This window comes from Stegostoma tigrinum, chromosome 18 (genome assembly GCF_030684315.1).
Source record: "Stegostoma tigrinum isolate sSteTig4 chromosome 18, sSteTig4.hap1, whole genome shotgun sequence".
NCBI lineage: Eukaryota > Metazoa > Chordata > Chondrichthyes > Orectolobiformes > Stegostomatidae > Stegostoma > Stegostoma tigrinum.
In genome coordinates this window covers 14,217,956-14,240,156 of record NC_081371.1, presented here as the reverse complement: position 1 = coordinate 14,240,156, position 22,201 = coordinate 14,217,956, and the positions used below count along the sequence as shown (strand labels likewise).

Here is a 22,201-nt window from a genome sequence, read left to right as displayed (position 1 = left end):
AATGTATTTTTCATTCTTGTGTTTTGTTAATCACTTTCAATCTTGTAATTATAAATTTGTTCCCTCTCTGTTACTTAATGTACACTGATGGTGGCGGTGTACTGGGTTTGTTTCATGGTGCATCAAAGAAAAATAAGGTATTCTGGTGAAAGAAGTGCCCTATGGTTTTGACAATAAGAAGATACAATGTGGAAAAAACACAAATTTTTGTCAAAGGTCTGTGATGTCAAAAAAAACTGCTGGTAAACTATGCCCCATTGTTTCTGAGACCATAAAGATGTCAGAGGTGGATAATCCAGTAACTGAAATGGAACAGTGGACAGAAGGTCCACTGAGACACCAATTCCAATAAAGACAGGTACATGAGGTGGAACGGTTTAGAATGAAGTGGACCAAACACAGGCAAACATAGTTAAATTTGGGATACCTGGTTGGCATGGATGAACTGGACTGAAGGGTCCATTTCCATGCTGTGTGTCTCTATGACTCTATAAGACTGTGATGAAATAAAACTTAGAAACAACTCAGGGAAGGGTTATAAGAATTAAATTGCGAACACCACAGAAACCTAGATTGTTCTCGGATAAAGAAACAGGGAAATGATTTATATATAGGTTTTGTCTTTGTGCTTTTCTACAAGGTTGTCCTGCTCTTTGTGTGTCTTCCATTTGAGACCCAGCAGAATGTATTAAGTTTCAGTTTTATATCGGGTCGTGTATGTTTTAAAGCTGTTGCGTGTTTAACGTGTGTGAAAATATCCCTATACAAACTGCAGGAAAATTGACTCAAGGATAGTTCATGATAAAATACATGTTTCAGTTTTTGGACTCAATTGCTTTGCTTGATCTGAATGGAATTTCTAGAAGGATCACTCTGGGAGAAGGTTGTAAATAAAATCTAAATTGAAGAAGTAGGAAAATTATGTTCATCCAATGAAAACTTGGAGACATTGTTCTTTTCCCTCCCTGAGATTGTAAGAGACTATTGTTTGTCACCAGTTTGAAAAATCTTTCTTAGAATCAAAATTATTTTTAAATTGAATGAGTGCTGTGGAGATTGTGTGAAAATGTAAGGAAACTTTCAGCAGGGATTATCTTTAGGTGATGGCCTAATGTATTGTCTCTAGACTATTAATCCAAAAACTCAACTAATATTCGAGGGACCCGAGTTTGAATCCTGCCATGGCAATTGGTGGAATTCGAATTCAATTAAAAACCTCTGGAATTAAGAATCTAATGACGACCACATAACCATTATCAACTGCCCAAAAAAAAAATTTGGCTCACTAATGTCCTTTAGGGTGAGAGATCTGACATCCCCATCTGGTCTGGCCTATCTGTGACTCCAAATCTACAACATTGTGGTTGATTGTCAACTTCCCTCTGAAATGGTTGTGCAAGCTACTCAGTTGTATCAATTGCTACAAAGTCTCAACAAAGAAATGAAAGCAGGTGGACCACCTGGCATCAACTTAAGCACCAGAAAAGGCAATGGCAGAAACAGCCTTGCATATTCCTCCTTACCAACATCTAGGGGTTAGTGCCATAATTGTGAGAGCTGTCTCACAGCCTAATCAAGCAACAGGGTGAAACAGTCATACTCACAGAATTATACTTTACAGACAATGTCCCAGACACCACCATCACCATCCTTGGATGTATCCTGACCCATCGGCAAGAGACTCCCAGCAGAGGTGGTTGCATAGTTGGGAGGGAGTTACCCTAGAGTCCCCAACATTGACTCCGAACCCCTTTGAATTCATGTAGCTTCAGGTTAAACATGGGCAAAGAAACCTACTGCTGATTATCACATACTGTCTTCCCTCGGCTGATGAATCAGTACTCCTCCATGTTGTACAACACTGGAGGGTGGCAAAGGCAGAAAATGCACTTTGGGTGGGGAATTTCAATATCCATCACCTAGAATGTCTCAGCTACTGATTGAGCTCATCGTGTTCTGAAGGAGCTAGCTGTAAGACTGGGCTGCTGCAGGTGGGGCAGGAACCAACAAGAGAGAGAAAAAAAAATCATACTTGACCTCATCGTTACCAATCTTCTGGCTGCAGGTGGTTCTGCCCACAACAGCATCGGTAGATGTGGCCAATGCACAGTCCTTATGGAGACGAAGTCCTGCTTTCACGTTGAGAATATCCTCCATCATGCTGTGTGGCATTATCACTATGATAACTGGGACAGACTTTGAACTGATCTAGCATGTCAGGACTGGAATACATGAGGTGCTGTGGGCCAACAACGGCATTAGAATTGTACTCAAGCACAATCTGCAACCTCATGGCTCAGCTTAACCCCCGCTCAACCATTACCATCAAGCCAGGGGATCAAAAACAAAGTTTCTGGAGAAGCTTTGCAGGTCTGGCAGCATCTGTGAAGGAAAAAACAAAGTTAACGTTTCGGGTCCGGAAACCTTCCTCAGAACTGAAACGCTAACTCTGTTTTTTTCCTTCACAGATGCTGAGCTTTTCCAGCAACTTTGTTTTTGCTACTGATTTACAGCATCTGCAGTTCTTTGGGTTTTTATTTAAGATGGTGGAATCAACTCTGGTTCAATGGAGAGTGCAGGAGGGCATGCCAGGAGCAGCACCAGGCAAACCTAAAAATGAGGTGTCAAACTGGTGAAGCTACAAAACAGGGCTCCCTGCACACCAAAAGGCTTGGACAGCAAGTGATAGACAGAGCTAGCATAACTAATAGTTTGGATCTAAGCCCTGAAGTCCTGCCACATCCATTTGTGAATGGTGGTGGAAAATTAAACAACTCACTGGAGGAGGAGGCTCCACAAACATCCCCATCCTCATTAATGGAAGAGCCCAGCACATCAGTACAAAAGATAAGGCATGAAATTTTCACAGCAATCTTCAGGTATAGGTTACATTGAGAATGATAGCTATTGTTTCAGAGATTTTGAGGAGGACCAGACATTAGAGGCAACTCCTTTAACTCTTTCTAAGTTGTTTTGCCCACAAATCCATTTGCAACTATCATAGTGGGTGGTGTTTATAGCTGGCCTCAGAGTTAACCCTTTCAGACCCATATATTATGTGCAACCACCTGGAATGGTCTTTGAAAAGGCTCGTGCAAGTAGGGCTGAATGGCTTCCAATGCTGAATGATTCCATAATATCTGAAGCACTTACAGTTAACGAGATGCTTAATAAGGTAGACATTGCAATGTAGGAAATGCAGTGTGCACTGCCCCCATAGTCAGCGGTGAGGCAAATAACCTAACAACCTGTTTTAGTGATGTTGTTTGAGTGACAGGGGACAGGCCCTGTGGTTTCTTTAACTCATAGTGATGGAATCTTTGATTGAGCTGAGGGAGCAGACTGTGTCTTGGTTTAACATCTCCCCAGAAAGTGGCATCTCTGATAGTGCAGCAGTCCCCCCGCCCTGCAGTTGGAATGCCAGTCTAGATTATGTGCTCATACCTCTTGAATAAACTCAACCTTCCGACCGAGGTGAACAGTTGACACATTTACACATAAGTAAATGAAAATCTCCTTCGGTTTTTTTTAATGCATGGATTATGCTTTCCATTGTTTAACGATTCATTAAAAAATATGCACCTGCTTTCAGTTCTTTAGAGTCTCTTTACTCCATTTATTTCAAGCTGCTCCCTTATCGTGGCTCTGGGAGTGTGCCTAAAGCGTTGACATTTGGACACATAGCCCTCCCTTTCACTGGGCAGCTGATGTTACGCTCTTCCCTTGCTCAGCTGTCATATGATCACCGGCTGCGGAGCTGCAGACATAAGGCAAGCTGAAGCTGAACTGGTAGAGCAGCAGGAAGTGGAGAGCTGGAGCCAGAGAAGATGAGCATGTTGGTGCTGATTAATAAGTTGTTGGACTGGTTTAAGTCCCTGTTCTGGAAGGAGGAGATGGAGCTGACCCTGGTCGGGCTGCAGTACTCGGGCAAGACGACGTTTGTGAATGTGATCGCGGTACAGTGAATCTACTTAACCATGAACCAGTGCCTAAGTGTTTCATTGTGTGTTTATTAATTATTGTCACTATCATTATTCATCACTTATCAGTCACCTTTGACCACCAGGACGGGAAGCAGGCCCTGACTTTAGGGCACAGCCTCTCCCTCTTTCTTCACCTCCCCCTCCACCCTTTACCAGCGAAAGCACTTGGTGTTAAAACGGAAAGCTTACGGAGAGCTGAGGCTTGGATGGGAAGCGCTGTACTCCCTTCTGTCTCAGCGGCCTTTCAGGCTTGGGTACCCAGCTCGGGCGTCAGTGAAGAGCTGCCCTGCTCCTCTCAGTTATATATGCTCCTACTAGATCCCTCCTGGAAACGGCCTTATCATCATTTCCTGCCAATGATTGCATGTTATGGTGCTTTACTGTTTATGCCCATGTCAGTCTATATTATTTCCAGCTTTTAGTGTATGAAGATGTACCTTTCCTTGCTCAGCACCCCACCCATCGCTAATGTGATAACATCATTTTATTTGTGTGTGTTTGTACGTCTGTGTATGTACACATATACATTGTGCTATCATGTATGGTCCAACTGATGAGTCACCTGATATTGCACAATCCCTTCCCAGGAGATAACAAGTTGTGTCAATCATTCACATGTATAACTGGTTAGCAACATCACCAATAATTGTTAATTATAAATTCTGGGGTGATACTTTCAAAATGATCATTTGCACTGTGTCCTCTTTCAATAGCTAAAAGTACTTTTTCTGTTTTTTTCAGTGATTTTAATTTTTGACAACCTTGTTTTTTCCCTACCATCTCCGCCTCCTCGCAAACTTAGAGATTTCTGCGATTCTTTATAGAATTGCAGCTGGATGTCAAGGAGAGAATGAAAAACATTCTTCGTGCTGTAATTTAAAATAAAAAAAACAACTTTATTTCCTCCTGTGCGATTATGATTTTATGTAATTCATAGTTGTTTGCCAAGCAAGTTAAGAGAAAGCTTGCCTCTTGTGTTAAGTATAGATTGTCATTGGACAGAATAGTTACTGCAGTACTGTAAAACTCAGAAAATGATGTTTTGAAAAAGCTCAAAAATCCATATTTGCCTTCAGATGCAGAACTTCTATCCATTTTGGAATACCTTTCTGCATTCCTGTATTTTAAAATGGGTGTTTATTTTTAAAGAGAGTTAGCCCCCAAAGGCAATTGTGTCCTTTAATTTTCAATAGAAATAATGCAATAAGTTCATCAGCTCCCAGTCTGGTTGAGAAAAATGGTCATAAGCCCTAAAATGTTTTTCCTATTTGCTTCTGATTGCCACCTGACCTCCAAATATTTCCAGTATTTATTTCCAAAACCACTACAGCACATTCTGTCTTCTTGCATTGACCAGTCATTTACTTTTCACCAGCCTCTCTGGGGATGCTGACTCATCAGCTAAGTGAAAGACAGCTATCTGGTTGTAAACCTGTTTGATTCTGATTGTGACAAGCGTAAATCAATCCCTTTTCATTGCCTGCTGCCATTTTAACATGGTTAACCACACACCATTCTCTTCCAACATCTTGCCTGAGAACATCCAATTGTGTGGGATTGTCATCACTTGGTTCCATTGCTAATTATTCAATCACCACTGGAGAATGATCAACATTGATTTCCCTTCCATCCAAGTGTCCACCAAGGATCTGTCCACAGTTCCCTCCAATATCTCATTTACATTGTGCCTTTCAGTAATACTCAAGAACAAATCAAGTTGCAGATGGAACTCTTCATGAGATCCATCGTTTTCCTGTTGGATGAATAGAATTTCCTGCCAACTGAATATTGGGAACCTTGGACATTCGATGTCCAACAAAAACTCTGCTCCCTACTCATTGACTCCATCCCTTTCCTTGGGAACTGTGTGAACTTGAACTAGATTGTTCACAATCACCTACTTGTGCATCTAACTTCAACCATTTTCAGTCTTTCCTTGGCCTATCTGCTGTGGAAACTTTCAACCACAGTTTTGTTACCTTTAGAATCAACTATTCCAATAATGGCTAGCCTCCTGGTTTGCACTCTTTGTAAACGTGAGGTCATCCAAAACTCAGCTGCCTATTTCTCATTCAAATCAGGTGCCATGTACCGCCTAACATTCCTTGGCTGTCTGTTATGCCACATAGTTATTTTCAAGTTTTTAACGTTGGTTTCAAATTTCTTTCTACCTGTACAGGGAAGATGATGATGTGGTGATAATTTCACTGGATTTGTAATCCTAAATTTCAGGCAGATGGTCTGGGCACAAGAGTTTGAATTCCATCGTGGGAAATGGTGAAATTTGAAATCAATCAATAAATCTGGAATTTAAAGCGAGTGTAACGTTGACTATGAAACTTGTTGATGTCTCTCATGTCTTGAGAATTGGCTAATGGGCAGGAAATAACGAGTAGGGATTACGGGTTTATTCTTGTGTTGGTGACCAGTGACCAATGGCATTCCATAGGGATCAGTGCTAGGACTCCACCTGTTTACAATATATGTTAATGACTTGAAGGAAGGAAGTGAATGTACTGTTGCCAGATTTGCAGATGACACAAGTAGGAGGAAAGACAAGCTGTGCGAGGGATTCAACAGTTTACAGAGAGTTATTGACAGGTTAAGTAAGAGGACAAAAAGTTGGCAAATGGCAAATAATGTGGGAGGATGCAAAGTTCATTTTGGAAGGGACAGCAAAAGAACAGAATTATTTAAATGGACAAAAATAGCAGAAAGCTGCAAAAAAAGGACCTTGAGGTACTTGTGCATGAAGCACAGAAAGCTAACACACCAACGCAGCAAGTAATCATAAAGGTTAATGGAATCTTGGCCCTTATTTCAAGGAGGTTGGAGAATAAGAGTAGGGGAGTCTTACTGCAACTGTACAAGTTGCTGGTGAAATCACATCTGAGGTACTGTGAGCAGTTTATAGTCCTGTATTTAAGGAAAGATTGGAGGCAATTCAGAGAAGGTTTACAAGGATGCTCCCTGGTATGGAGGGACTGTCTTATGAGCAAAGGCTAAACAGTTTGGGATTCAATCGTGGCGTTTACAGGAATGAGAGGTGATCTTGGGGAAACATGTAGGATTCTTAAGGGGCTTGACAGAATAAATACTGAGAGGATGTTTCCTATCATAAGAGAATCTCAGACGCCCTCTATCAATATCGTGGGAATTACCATTGATCAGAAACTTAACTGGACTCACCACATAAACACAATGACTACAAGAGCTGGTCAGAGACTAGCAGTAACTCACCACCAGACTCCTGAAAGCCTGTCCAACATCTACACAGTACAAATCAGGAGTGTGATGGAATACTCCCCACTTGCCTGGATGAGTGCATCCCCAACAGCACTCAAGAAGCTTGACACCATCCAGAAAAAGCAGTCCACTTCATTCGCATTATGTTGATGAACATCTACTCCCTCCACCACTGATGCTCAGTAGCCGCAGTGTGTACTAGCTACAAGATGCGCTGCAGAAATTCACCAAAGATCCTTAGACAGCACCTTCCAAAGCCAAGACAACTTCCACCTATAAGGACAAAGGCAGCAGATACATGGGAACACCACTGTTTTCAAGTTCCTCTCCAAGCCACTCACCATCCTGACTTGGAAATATATTGCCAATTATTCACTGTCACTGGATTCCCTCTCTAATGGCATTGTGGGTCAACCCACGGCAGGAGGAATGTAGTGGCTCAAGAAGGCAGCTCACCACCACCTTCTCAAGGGCAACTAGGGATGAGTAATAAATGCTTGCTCGTCGGTGACACCCACATCCCACAAAAAAATGATTTCTTTTACAAAAAAGGCCATAGTCTCAGAATAAAAGGGCACCAATTTAATACTGAGATGAAGAGGAGTTTCTTCTGAAAATTGAGAATCTTTGGAACTCCTTGCCACAGAGTTTTGGGGGCAGAGTCCTTGTGTATATTTAAGGATGTGATGGATAGATTCTTGATCAGTCAGGGAATTGAGGGTTACGGGCAAGGCCAGGAAAGTGAAGTATGCCGGAACAGCTATTCTGTTGAATGGTGGAGCAGGCTTGAGGGGCTGAATGGCCTACTCCTCTTTCAATTTCGTATGGTTCCTAAGAAAAGGAGATGTATTGTGTTTATCTGCTCTGGCCGTGTGACTCCAGACCCAATGCCATCTGAAATGGTTGAGCAAACCATTCAGTTGTATGTAAGTACTGTGAAGCGTAAGAGAAGGAACAAAACCTGATAGAGGAATCAGCATCGACTGAGGAACCACAAGCGACAACGGGAAATGTAGCCCTTTCAGCTCTGCAAAGGCTGAGAGGAGTATGAAGCAGGTTAACGTCTCTTCAAGGCAGATTGGAAAGTGTGCACACCAGGTCGGCATCCCTGATGCAGCCTGGGAGGATTTTGCAGCAGGCCAGTATCCCTGTGATGCAGAGTGGATCTCGGTGAGAAGGGCTGCAACAAGAGGAGATACAAACTGGTTGCAAAGAACCCCTCCAAACTGTTTGTACCTGTCGGGACTGAAGTGTGGTGTCACAGGACAACATCCCCGACTCGTTGATACTTCTGCTGTATCTGTCTAGATTAGCCACTTAAATCGGGAGATATTACAGCTGAAGAATATGTTAAAACTGTTAAAATATTTAACATCCAAATTAATTATTTTAATCAGAGATGGCTGGGCAGGAAATGTGTTGCAGTTCTAGTTTGTGGGAACTGGTGGATGCTGTCATATTCCATGGTGAACACATCTTCAGCAAGTGAAGAAAGGACCCGACCCCAAATGTCAGCTTTCTTGCACCTCTGATGCTGCCTGGCCTGTTGGGTTCCTCCAGCATCACACTATTATTTCTGACTCCAGCATCTGCAGTTCTTGCTGTCTTTCAGCAACTGTTGGCTACTTGAGGAACTTTGGCTCAGAAATGATGGGTATGAACCCTCCATTTAAGAAAGAATGCGCTGGCATTGGAGGCAAAAAAGATATACTCGATGATTCCTGGGATGAATGGGATGACTTATCAAGAATAGTTAAACAGATTAGACCTTTATTCATCAGAGTTCAGAAAAATAAATGGGAATCTTATTGAAATATACAAGATTCTGAGGTGGTTTGACAGGTTAGATGTTGAGAAGATGCTTCCACGCATGGGGGAATGTCAAACTAGGATTGCCATAGGATAAAGGGCCACTGACATTGTGAAAGATTCTGCAGTTTCAAGATCATTTTCTTCATCATGGAGTATGGTGCCATGAGTAGATCCTCCAGAGTTCCTTCCCAAATCAGAATTCTTCATCCGAGATTTGAATAATGACTGCTGTTGTGCAAATTAATTATGGAGGTGATTCCAGTGAAAAGTATTTTGTTCTTCTTCATCAGGTCTTTCCTGTCCATGGGCGCCAAGGTTGAATTTAATGCCTCTCTTGTTGGCAAGCTAAGATTAAATCTGAATAGAACAAAGGATTAAAATCTGGAATCTTCCTTGGGAGGCTTGGGGACCGCTTTGCAGAACACCTCCGCTCAGTTCGCAACAAACAACTGCACCTCCCAGTCGCAAACCATTTCCACTCCCCCTCCCATTCTCTAGATGACATGTCCATCATGGGCCTCCTGCACTGCCACAATGATGCCACCCGAAGGTTGCAGGAACAGCAACTCATATTCCGCCTGGGAACCCTGCAGCCATATGGTATCAATGTGGACTTCACCAGTTTCAAAATCTCCCCTTCCCCTACTGCATCCCTAAACCAGCCCAGTTCATCCCCTCCCCCCACTGCACCACACAACCAGCCCAGCTCTTCCCCCCCACCCACTGCATCCCAAAACCAGTCCAACCTGTCTCTTTCTCCCTAACCGGTTCTTCCTCTCACCCATCCCTTCCTCCCACCCCAAGCCGCACCCCCAGCTACCTACTAACCTCATCCCACCTCCTTGACCTGTCCGTCTTCCCTGGACTGACCTATCCCCTCCCTACCTCCCCACCTATACTCTCTCCACCTATCTTCTTTACTCTCCATCTTTGGTCCGCCTCCCCCTCTCTCCCTATTTATTCTAGTTCCCTCTCCCCATCCCCCTCTCTGATGAAGGGTCTAGGCCCGAAACGTCAGCTTTTGTGCTCCTGAGATGCTGCTTGGCCTGCTGTGTTCATCCAGCCTCACATTTTATTAGCCCTGTGTGTTTCATTTGTTTATTTTTCCTTAAGCTAGCATGTGTTTGTGCACTGTTTAATCAACCTACAATTACCTCCTAGAAGGCAAAATAAATCTGAGGGACAATGGTAGTCATAAATTGACAACACATTTTTGTTCCTGTGCATCATGGATATCATAAATAGTGAATACGGTTTCATCCAATGCCTTTGCAGTGGTATTTTATAGCCTGAACAAAAGCTTAAAAATGTTAAAGGCTTCTGTCTCATATTTTCTTGCTTTATAAACTGATCAGCAATTGGTGTTTTTCTCTTTTATTTGAAGTATGTTACTTAATATAGATTTGAAATGATTAATTCTAATTATAAACTTTTGTCTTCTTGTGAAAAGCTGCCATCAAATTATAACCAGAATTATCTGACTTTTTTCTTAAATCTTATTAAGGGATTTAATTTGTTTTATTCATATTAGGTTTGTAGTTCTGGATCATTCTTTGTCATTTGTCATTTCTGTTTTCTGCTGATTGCTTCTCCCACAGTAGCTGATCTACTGTTCTTCCAAAGGTTTCATGGGGACTCGCTGTGGATGTATCTAGTGTTAGACTGAGGGAGTACTGCATTATTTGAGATATCTTTCTCAGATGAGTTGTGAGACTGGAATTCCATATCCTCGCATGGCAACCCATGACATTATATATAGAAGAATTAGGTGTTTGGTTGACTTGGCCAACATTCTAAATTCAACTAACATCACATAAGGTGCATTTGTTTGATGTTAATGGAACCTTGTCAAGTGTAATTTGGCTGCTGTGTTATACAAGTGCAGAGTTAGTTTCTACTGACTCCCTACTTGGTCAATCGATTGCTAAACCATTCACTTTGGCAAGATTGATGGCCTTTGCATCAATTCCTAATCAAAAATTAAATCATCATAAAATGTGGCTGGGTATGTCATTACATGGCATGTGGTTGTCACTGGCAAGACCAGAGTTTGTTGCCTATCCATTGTTCTTGAACTGAGAAACTTGCTGAGCCATTTCAGAGGGTTGTAACAGTCATGTTGCTGTGGGTCTGAAGTCACATGGAGACCAGATTAGGATTTCCTCCCCTAAAGCATATTAGTGAACCAGATGGGTTTTTGCCACAATTGATGGTAGTTTCATGATCCCCACTAGCTTTATATTCCAGACTACTTTCTTCTGGATTGAATTTGAACTTTGTTTACTGTTGTAATGAGATTTGAACTTGTGTCCGCAGAGCATTAAACTGGATTACTAGTTTAGTCATTGTCTCCACCTATTAAAATTTCAGGTGTTTAAATATTAAAGATGCCTAACAGCTGTGCTATCTTTCTGGGTAATGTTGCCGGTCAGTGTACAAATGAAGAGGAAACCACAATGGTGGATTTGATTTACTCAGGAAATGAACGAAAGAGTTGGAAAAAGAGGAGAGAAGTTAGAAGGAGTCTTTAGGCATTAGGCTGAGTGGTAGCAATTTCACTTGTATCAGAAAGTTGGAGGTTCAAATTGCAAATAAGATCATCAGTGTGTGATGTAAGCTGACATGAGAGTGCAACACTGTCTTAGCACTGTACTGTCTGAAATGTCCTCTTTAAGATTGAAATGTTCAACTGAGCCACTGCATTCTCTCTGAGGTGAGCAAGAGAGCCCATGAAACTACTTGAAGGAAAAGAGTTCTCTCTGGGGTCCTGGCTATTTATTCCTCTGTTCACATCACTAGAATTGATTCTCTGGCCATTCTATCTGGTGATTTGAAAACCCAGGGAATACTATTTCTTGATATCGCATGGAGTGATCAAATTGGTTGAAGACCAGCATTTGTGATTCTGGGGCCCTCTGAGTGAGGCCGAGATGGATCATTCACTCGGCACTTTTTGGCCTGAAGACTGTTGCAAATGCTTTTGCTTTATCTTTTGCACTGATATGCTGGGCTGCCCGGTCATTTCAGGATTGGGATATTTCACCTCTAGTGTCCACCATTATTCACAATTGAATACAGTAGGACTGCAGAACTTACTGTTAGTATTGTTTGGCACACAAGCAGTACTTTGTCGTGGTTTTCCAGGTGATGCCTAATTTTTGGTATATCTGCTCCCATGTGCCCCCTGCATTCTTCTTTGATCCAGTGTTTGGTTTCCTGGCTTGATGGTAATGGTAAATTAGAAGAGATGCAGGAAATAAGATTGTAAATTGAAGCAGTTTGTGAAACTGCCCTGAAGTGTTTTGAGTTCAGTGTAACTGTTTGTGTATTATAATTTGCACCAGCATTTTTGTTTGATATTTCTTTTGTATCTTTCTCCTTCATTGTGGATAACTTGTCATGCTTGAGTCCTTTTGTTTTCAAAAGGAAAGCACTGACAGGACGCTGCTATATTGTTCATGAGATCATGTTTTTCTCCGCGGGTCTGTTATGTTCAGAGCATCTGTTTACTGTGCTTGAAAGAAACTATGATTTTGCTCTGCTTTCAAGTATTATGTTTCAATCTATTATTGGAAGGCCTATTGCTTCTGAGCTGCAGTCACTGCTTCCTTGCAGCAATAGATATTGCATCAGAAGAGCTCATTTGTCTAATTTTTGTGATGTGGGCGCTATGACTTTTCTATAATTGGCCATTTCTGGAAATTGTGGGTGTGGAGATTAATGACTACAGTGCAACGATGCTTGATGGATGTACTGCAGTGGATATACTATTCTTACAGGACACAGTGAACTACTTGTGCCTCAGATAGCGTCCCAGTACATAGGTTAAGATCTCTTTGCACTCTACTTTATGTAAAAATGCAACTGAAAAGTGTAGAATTTAAATTTGTTTTGGGATATTGGCATATTTGTGATAGAAAAATTTTTTGCCCTGAGTTTCCACAAAGCCTTGCAGCCAAATGTCAATTTTGTTGGTTCTAGTGTCCATTGACTCGAAGCAATCTCTGCCGTCAAACCCCAGGTTAGAATATTAAGTTTCTGCTCACTGTGCCCCCTTAGGATGTAGGGAATGATCATCCAATACTCTGTCAGACTGACAACTGTGGGTATAGACATCCAACATTAATCACTGAACCTACAGTGACCATTAACTGATCTAATCTGTTTCTACTTCTAAATTACTTTAGATATTTTTAATCAACCTGTTCTGAGATATTATGGTACGACTCTGGGAGTTGACTCTAGGCTCAGAGGTATGGTCACTAACCCTGCACTACAAGAGCCCTCCTGAAATTTATTTTAAGTTTTTTTTCTTTAATATTCAGCCAGTTGAAGTCTTTAGGACAAACCTGTGATCAACTGTAATTGAACACAGTTAAGATTGGACCACAGAGCAGTCATGGTTTCATTGACTAGTAGAACAGGCTTGAGGGACGCCTGTTCCTGTTCCTATGTTCCTAAGTGTGTCCTTATGGATGAGGTGTTAGTTAGTTGAAATTAATTTAGTTAATCAACAGTCTACTTTTGCCACAGGAGAAAGAGAAAAGGGTCTTACCTTGCAATCTTTAGCCTTACTTTCAAAGTAAATGTTCTTTTCTTTGGCCTCATGTAAACGTTGCCTTGTGGAAACTGGCATATCCAGTGGCTTCTGAATATACGTTTCCGCTGACATCCTCAGAAGAGACACAAAACCAAAGGCTGTTTCATTGTTTTATTTGTAAATTTAGTTTTCTGGTTTGTCCACCTTTAGAAAGATAGGATCACTTGGCTCCAGACCATATTACCTGGCATGAACAAAAGAACTGACTTCCAGAGATGAGGTGAGAGTGACTGCTTAATGTCAAGGCTGTATTTCGCTTCATGTGTTACAGAGGAGTCCCAGTAAAATTGAAGTCAATAAGGATGAGGAGCGGATTCTTCACTGACTAGCTGTACCTCACACAAAGGAAGATGTGGTTTTTGGAAGCTGACTAGGACGCCCTGAGATTCAGTGCAGAAGTTCCTCAGTTGCTTCACAAGTCCAACCAAATTCTCTTGTTTCCTCAATGACCTTCTCTCCAAGATAAGGCCCAAAGTTGGAATGTTTGATTATTCCAGCATACAGTGTTACTTGTCATCCTCCAATAATGAAACAGACATTATCCATTTGAAGCAAGATTTGAGTTGATCAGTTGCAATAATGTTTGTGCCACAGAAATGCCAGGCATGGCCATCTCCCACACATGTGTTGTGCCATGAGGTTCAATATTGTTATCATTGTTGACTCCTTCACCATCAACATTGTTGGGTTACAATTTAAGATGAAACCTAACTGGATCACCCACAAATAATATAGCTAGAAAGGGAAGTCAGGAGCTAGGAATTCTGCAGTGATTGACTCAACACCTGATTCCCCAAAGCCTGTCCATCATCTAAAAGGCACAGACCAGGATTGTGATGAAATACTGGCTACGTACCTCTGAGTGCAGCTCCAACAACACTGAAAAACCTTGATACCATCCAGGACAAAGCAGCTCAATCAATTTGTATACCATATGTCATTAACACCGTCTATATGTCTTACTGTAGCAGTGTGTCAGACTGTCATGATGATGGAACGGAAACCTGAAGTCCTATAGAGATTTTTCAACTTTTAAGTCCAAAAAGTGTTTTTCTTAAGAAAAGACAGCTATAACAGACAGGAAAAGACTGTGGATATAAATTTATTGCTGACTGGCAGACTCCTCTTTGCAACATTTTTTGTGAATCTTCTTTTGGAAATGTACAAAATATAAGATTTAAAAACTACAGCAGCCCTGTTGTTTGTGTGCTAGTCGGAGAAGGTTTGCTATTTGAACTGACGATCATGTGTTCTAGCCTGAGTTTTAGCATTAGTAGGCTGTGATGGTCACCATGCAAAGAACCACACACTAATCATTCCTGCATTGCAGGTGAAAGGATTCTATTACTCTAAGTGCTAGAAACCAACCATTGATAGGAGAAAATGGGATAAAACAATTGCAACTAACTGCAAAGCCAATAATCCCATTATTAAATGTTCAACTATTTAGTATTTCACTATTCCCTTCACAAACCATCCAGAGAAAGACTGACTTGTAGGTCTTTTAGTTTTTTGTCTTTTTTTTGGAATTCCTTCTTAATCTGTGTCTATGTGTATTGCATTATTATTTCTTTCCAAGCTTAGTAATTCATAAACACACTCTTTTTGTTATCTTAAGAACCCCTGATTAAATTGTTTCTTTTTAAAACATAAGTTCATTTGGCCTGGGAGAAAAACATTCATGACGGAGGTTTCTCTTGTAAGCTCACCTTGTTGCAGCCACCCAAGGAGGCAGGTGAATACAGAAGTGGAAGCCAGTGCATCTCTCCTCATGCAGGGCGCTTAACATTTAGGGATACTCCATTTGGAACTGTAATAACTTGGGGAACCTTACCTGCAATCTAATTGCATAACAAAAAAAAATCAGTTGAATGTTTCAAATCTGATTTTACCAGCAACAACACGGGCAGCAGGGCAACTTCGCCAGCTGCATTCTCTCCTTCATGTTACACCACATTCTGACTTGTTTTATTCTGTGCCATGGGGACTTTCAAAAAAAATTTTCTAACAGAAGTGTAACTGCACGAGATAGAGAAATGGTTGCTGATTTCCAAGAGGCACTTGAGGGAGGGCAAGTCTGTTGGCCTTGCCAGTAATGCCCACATAGTTTGCATATTTTTTTCGAAACCTGCCTATTACAAACTTTCAAAACTACATTGAAGTATATTGTGAGGAACATGCAATGTTCAAAGCTGATGCATTCTAACAAGTTAAGGTTGATTTAAAGAGCCTGACTTATACTTGCAACCCTTCAATTATACTGAAAGAAAGTGTGAATAGTCATCAATAACATTATAATCTACCCATGACCCTTTGGGTCAGTGATTCAAAGATGCGTTCAACACACAATGTAAGATTTCAATATTGCTTTAAAATTTCTTAATATAACAAATTTCTTAATATAAATATTTCTTAATATATGTACAACCCATCTTTACACAACCTATATAAAGATATCAGTATTATTATGTCCAGATACGTTTGTACATTATCTTTATATATAATATGCTTGTCATCTGCTGTGGTTTGCCACTGTATGCATTGTCTTGCATATCACCTGGAATTGCTGTCTGCCATGCATTTATTTAATCGCCTGACTTTGTGCCAGTCTGAATTCTATCACTATCTACAGATCACTTTGATTTATTTTTCAGTCTCATCTTCTCAGAACATTGGATATGCCACTTGCCCACTAATTGTGTATTTAATTATGATTATGAATACTTAGAATGTAACACATTTTTTGGGAAACATTGCTGGAGATGCTGCCCAATTCAATCTCTGTTCACATTTAATCATTTTCACCTATCCCTGCATATGTTACTGGCATCAATACCCTTAATGCCATCAATTTTTGCATCCATTTTAAGAGTTCTTCACTTAAGAGATGTTATCAAATACTTTCTTCCTCATCAGTTATCTCTTCGCTTAAGGATATTGGACTCCACGCTGGGATACAGTTCACATTCTCTCAAAATGCTTCACCATTTATGCCTTGAATCTGAGTGTTAAAGAGTGATCACCATCAAGATGGGCGTAGCTTGCAATATGAAACTTCTCCCAAATAACAAAGTTACTGAAGAGTAATCAGATGATATTTTTCCGCTTCTCCCTTTTTTTGGGTGATTTAAGTCAGTTCCACTATTAATTGTACAGACCATGCTTGAAAATCAGGTTCTTCTGATCTTATTTTGGGCTTAGTGGCATACTTGAATGGGAGTGTCCCATTTATGTAACACAAAGTAAGAGTGATTTTACTAAAGCTGGCGGCCAGCAAGACTCATTCACATACACATGGTGCAGCATGTGGAAGTGTTTCCATACTGTTAATGTTGGTGGACTCACGAACCAGAACCCAGGCCAAAATTCAGGGGACAAATCCCACTATCGCGGATGGTGAAGTACGAATTAATTGCAACCAGGATTTGAGAACTGGCCTGTTGGCAACTACTTTTGATTGTTGGAAAAACCCAATTGGTTCACTAATCCCCAGGGAAGGAAACCTGCCATCTTACTTGACCTGGCCTAAATGTTACTCCAAATCAACAGCAATGTGGTTGCCTCTTAACTACCTCTGGTCAATTAGTGACGAGCAATAATTACTGGCCAAGCCAGCAGCACCCACATCCAGTGAATTAATATGAGAAAACAAAGTAGTATTTTGGAACAAGTTGTGATATTTTTGAGACTGTAAAATCACTAGATCTCTATGAAACAGAAGGATAATGCACATCTGAAAAAAAAAACAAAATGATGGAGAAACGCAGCAGATCTGTCAGTATCTATGGAGATAGAAACAGAGCTAATGTTTTGAGTCCAATGGTTCTTTCTTGGAACAGAATCCATTTTGTTCTAGGTTTACAGGTCTTGTGTAAACTAGCACCTATTTCTCTGCTTCAGTCCGGTGCAAGGCAAAGAGGAATCCGGCAATATGCTGAAACCTCTCAATACTTAACAAGGCCTTTTAGCATTTTGTTTGAGGCTCCCTCCTTGTGTTATAAAAATTCCAAGGATACCATGAAGACCACAAAAATAGTATTTCTGTTTAGAAACAGAAGTTATACAGTTAAATAAATATATATCTTGCTTTACTCACTGTGGAACAAAATAGAGGCAATATCTTCAGTGTCTGAAAATACTTCAGTTCCATTTGGAAGCTACTGTACTGGGTTAGAGAATGCCGCAAAAACTGTGTTTGTTGTTGGAACTGCCTGAGGTATTTAGAATTCTCTTCCTCAAAAAGCAGTGGATGCTGAATCTTTCAGTATTTTTAAAGGAGAAGTAGGTATATGTATGCTTCATTACGAAGAGGATATAAGATTGTTGGGGGTATGCAGCATTATACAAATGAGTTTGAAATCAGATCAGGTGTGTCTCATTGATTCGCAGAGCTGGCTCAAAGTGCCAAGTGACATCTCTTGGAATCTCCAGCATCTGCAGTTCCCATTATCTCATCTCTTGTTCCTAGTTTGTTTATTCATGTTTTGCTGACTTCCTGTAGTGACAGGACGTGAAAGATTTTTGGAAACTCGTTCGTGATCAATGTTTGATGTATCCTCCACACCCATTCCACTATGGCATTTGTCATGTACTCATCTGCTCCAGCTTGATACTGTGTTACCCCCTCCAAAATAATGCACACTCTAACTGAGCAACGTTACAGTCATTCAAATGAAAAGTTGGACTCTTCTGCTCCTTTTCCACCATAAAGATTTGGTTTTATTTTACACACCTGGACATTTTCATGTTTAAAAATGCTTTGGGCTCATTTTAATTTCAAAATAAGTCTAATCTTACTTGAATTTCCTCTTGTGTTGCATTTTAATCCCTTCAGGTGGATACTGTCTGAGTATGAGGCTCTGGACAGGTCCCCTTCCTCTATTCTCCCAACCCACACTGATTGAGAGCCCTGCTTTATATCAAAGTGATGCCAGATTTCTCTCTTCGGCCCACATTCCCATCTGGTCTTTCCAGTGGGAGGGAGTGAGCAATAGCTCACTGAATTCTAATTGGGAGGGAAACCCTCCCACCCTTAATTTCTATGTTACTAAAGAGGCAAATCCAATTGCTCTGCCCCCATTTCACGGTATCAGTACCACGTGTGGGGTTGTATTGGTGAAGCACTAGCATTACCACATCATCATGGCACATCTCTGACTTACTTACAATGCAGGTCAGCTGTGCAGTATTGCTCTTTGGAGCTCATCAATGCCTTACATTGCAATATTGTTCCCAGGCCTCATTGCACACAGGGACAGACATCTATCTATGTTGGAGCACAGTGCATCTGCAGGCTCTTGCTTTCTTACTGCTCCCTTGGACACTCGCAGCATCTCTCCCCTGCCTTTATGCATATTGCCACATCATTTAGAAATGATAGGCGCATGGTAGTTCTGTTGTTGATTGTCATGTTTTACCAGCATTGATCGGTCTAAGGGGTGGACACATTGTATGGCACTGTCATGCCAGAATCACACCCCTAACATGTAGCACCACGTTCTTTTAACCTATGGCCATGTCTGAAAGTCAAAGGGAACCAGCCCTGATTCCAGTCACAGGGGACTATGGTAAGTCAGGAGGTGCTGACAGTTATTGAAGGGCAGCATCTGATCTCAGTCCATCAGGTTTGGTCCAAGGCTAGCCAGCCCCTCGGTGTAAACAGGGTCTGGGAATCTCTGCCATTACAGTCCTGGGAGTGGGTCAATGTCCATCTGCAGGCCACGTTGGAGGATAAGCAGTCTGCCAGGTGTCAACCTCCATTGGCAGCCTGACAGCCTCTAAATGCAGAGGTCACAGCAGCAAGCCTGCTCAGGCTCCAGAGGAGTTTTAGGAACCTACAGTCTTCTTGCCTAAATACCATTTCCTCTGGACAAATGGTGCGACCACTGAGGTGCAGGGGCCAAGCATTTCTGGAATGCCCCGAGGGGAGACTTACATGGCTCATATGTGTTTTCTACTCTGGTCAAGTGTCGACAGGCATCCCCCTTTCTCTTGAGAGGAAGGAGCACCTGGAGTGAGGCCAGGGTCCCTCATTCCCCTGATGTCTTGCTGCTGGTGCTACCCTGCAGTGGTTAAAGTCTAAGTGTATTGTCAGGAACCATTCTGTTGGACCTGGCTGTCTGTGATGACTGCTAACCTGTCTATGTAGACTGCCAGGCTGCGTACACACATCAGAGCTAGCACAGTACAGACAGTGTTGATGAACTCATCCAACCCTTAAACCAATTTGCAGAGTGGCGCTTACAAACCTGCCTGCTGTTCCCATGACTGTGTTGCATTTTTACTAAATATATTAACGGAAAACACCATGAGGTCCTCTTCCATCCGGGTCTAAGGGGATGCCAGACTTTCAACAGTCTGCTGAGGGCCAGTGACCTGGGATGGTTCTCCCTTGGCCAGCTGTAGAGATGTAGCAGTGATGTACTCACCAGAATGTGCCCACAAGTCTAATCTAGCTAAAGCACCCACGAAGCTGACCGCATCTGAGCCAGTAGATTGTTCAAGAGAGAGCCTTGCTTGTGCTTCCTACTGAAAGCTCTGTGACTTCTTGCAAGGTGGTGGCAGAGGAGCTGATGACAAGGGGAGATGGTCTTTTGTGGGAGGACACTGGAGGCCATTGTTGCTGGGAGAAGACAGGAAGGGGGATGAGTTGCACAATAGGGGTAGAAGTTTGAGATTTTAAGAGCATTCACTGTTGTGGTAATGGGAGAGTGGTGCAGTGCAGCTCCATGAAACTGACTAGGTTGCTGGGACTTGAAAATCTTTACATCCCTGCATGATTGGTGTTAATCCTGTCCCAAAAATTTAAGAAACCTCTCCCCAGAATGGGTGAGAAGGAGCGTAATGCTGGCTATACCCCCTCACTTTACTGTAGGCTAATTTCCCCTGCAGTGAGACAAAGGGAAAGATTGATTGACATGGAAATAGCTGACACAGTTGCTACATGGAGGAAAGATGGGTGAGTTAGCAGAAAGCACAGTCGGCAGGAAGGATGAGTAGTCTGGGAGAATGCAGTGGGTGTGAGCCATTCAGGGAAGGTATTGCATGCAATCATGAGAATTGCAGACCATTAGCCTTGTTGGGAGGTGGACACAGTAGCTGAATTTGAGTGAGTCTGAGTCTTGAGAGGTAGATGACAGTACTCACGGCACATTCCTAGTGACTGTGGAAACAGCACAGGCCTGGATGGCAACTTCACAGCAGGCTGGCAGGGTCTGCTGCTGTGTTCTTTGGTCATCTGGGCATAAAGGGCAAATTTTGCTCTGCACCAGGACCTCTGGATCCCCATCTGTGAAGCGGCATTCCAAATTTCCTTTGTCAGACATTCTCTTTGTGATTCTTCAGAGGCGTAACTCTGAAGAACAATTCCTGGCTTGCAGTGTTTGAAATGGTGCTCAGCTGGAGTCTTAAAAATTGTTGACATTGTCATGAATGTTGGAGGGTGCTGGCATCTGAGAGCAATCCTTATTCTGGCGAGCAGTCCCATGGTTCAGCTGCTGAGTGCAATATACCGTGTGATGGCACCATGTTGCTTACTTAATGAGGTGAACAGTGTAAAATTGCATGAGAAACATTGTCAGAACTTTACTGGATGGGAATGCTTCATAAACGCTGCAAAATTCACATTTTGGGTTCAATTTTAGGAAAATCTTTAATCCGTTGAATCACTTATGTCATAAAGGGAAGCTGTTTGTCCTGTTGAGTTTGTGCCAGCTGTCTGTACAGTAATCCCATTAGTTACATTGCCCACTCTGTCCCTTTCGCTCTGCAAATTAATTTCCTCCAAGAGTCCAGCCAATTTATTCTTGATATTTAATGATTGTCGCTGCTTGTGTCATAGTCTTAGGCAGTGAGTCCAGATCATTAGCACTGACTGTATTTTTAAAACAAACATTCCTTGCATGAATCCACCACCATCCATGCCCCACCCCATTATTTAGCCTAAACCTTAAACTTATGTTTGCTAGCCTTTGTACCAATTTATGTGCACTTATCCTCTATTTTGTGCTCCTGAAACATATAAATATGTCTTGGCAATAAATTGTGGCCTTACTTTCATTGGAAATAATGATCACAAATTGTTTGCTGTAACCGAAGGTACCTTGTACAGGAAGGTTAGTGCACGTTTCTTTGGAATCCTTCAAATTTCGGAGTCTATTTGGTTTATTACTGCTGTGCTGCTGCCTGGTCCACATTTAGAGTGATTTAGCTTAATCCAGCCATGCTTTGATCTTCTACTGTCTTAATACTTTTCTTTTCCCACTAGGTGTTGATCTAATTTTCTTCTCAGTACTGTTAATTCAACTTCATTCCTTACTTAATTAATTTAAAAAAATTCATTCATGGATGAGGACATCACTGGCAAAGCAGCATGTCAACTGCATTGTTGTGGGTCTGGAGTCAAAGGGTAAGGGTGGCAGTTCCTTCCCTAAAGGACATCAGTGACCCAGATTTTTATTTTTCAACAATTGACAATGGTTTTACGATGATCATGAGACTCTTAGTCCAAGATTTTTATTGAATTAACCATCTGCCATGGCAGGATTTGACCCCAGGCCCA

General features: G+C 41.7%; 1 protein-coding gene across 1 annotated transcript in view; it reads left to right on the top strand.

The window, feature by feature from the left end:
- The first annotated feature begins 3,708 nt into the window (after positions 1-3,708).
- The window catches only part of LOC125460855 (ADP-ribosylation factor-like protein 8B-A), an 85,977-nt gene continuing 67,484 nt past the window's right edge, over positions 3,709-22,201 (top strand). Inside the window, exon 1 of the mRNA XM_048548977.1 lies at positions 3,709-3,956. Coding sequence (XP_048404934.1) covers positions 3,828-3,956 — 129 coding nt within the window. The 5' untranslated portion in view covers positions 3,709-3,827. The remainder of the gene's footprint in view (positions 3,957-22,201) is intronic.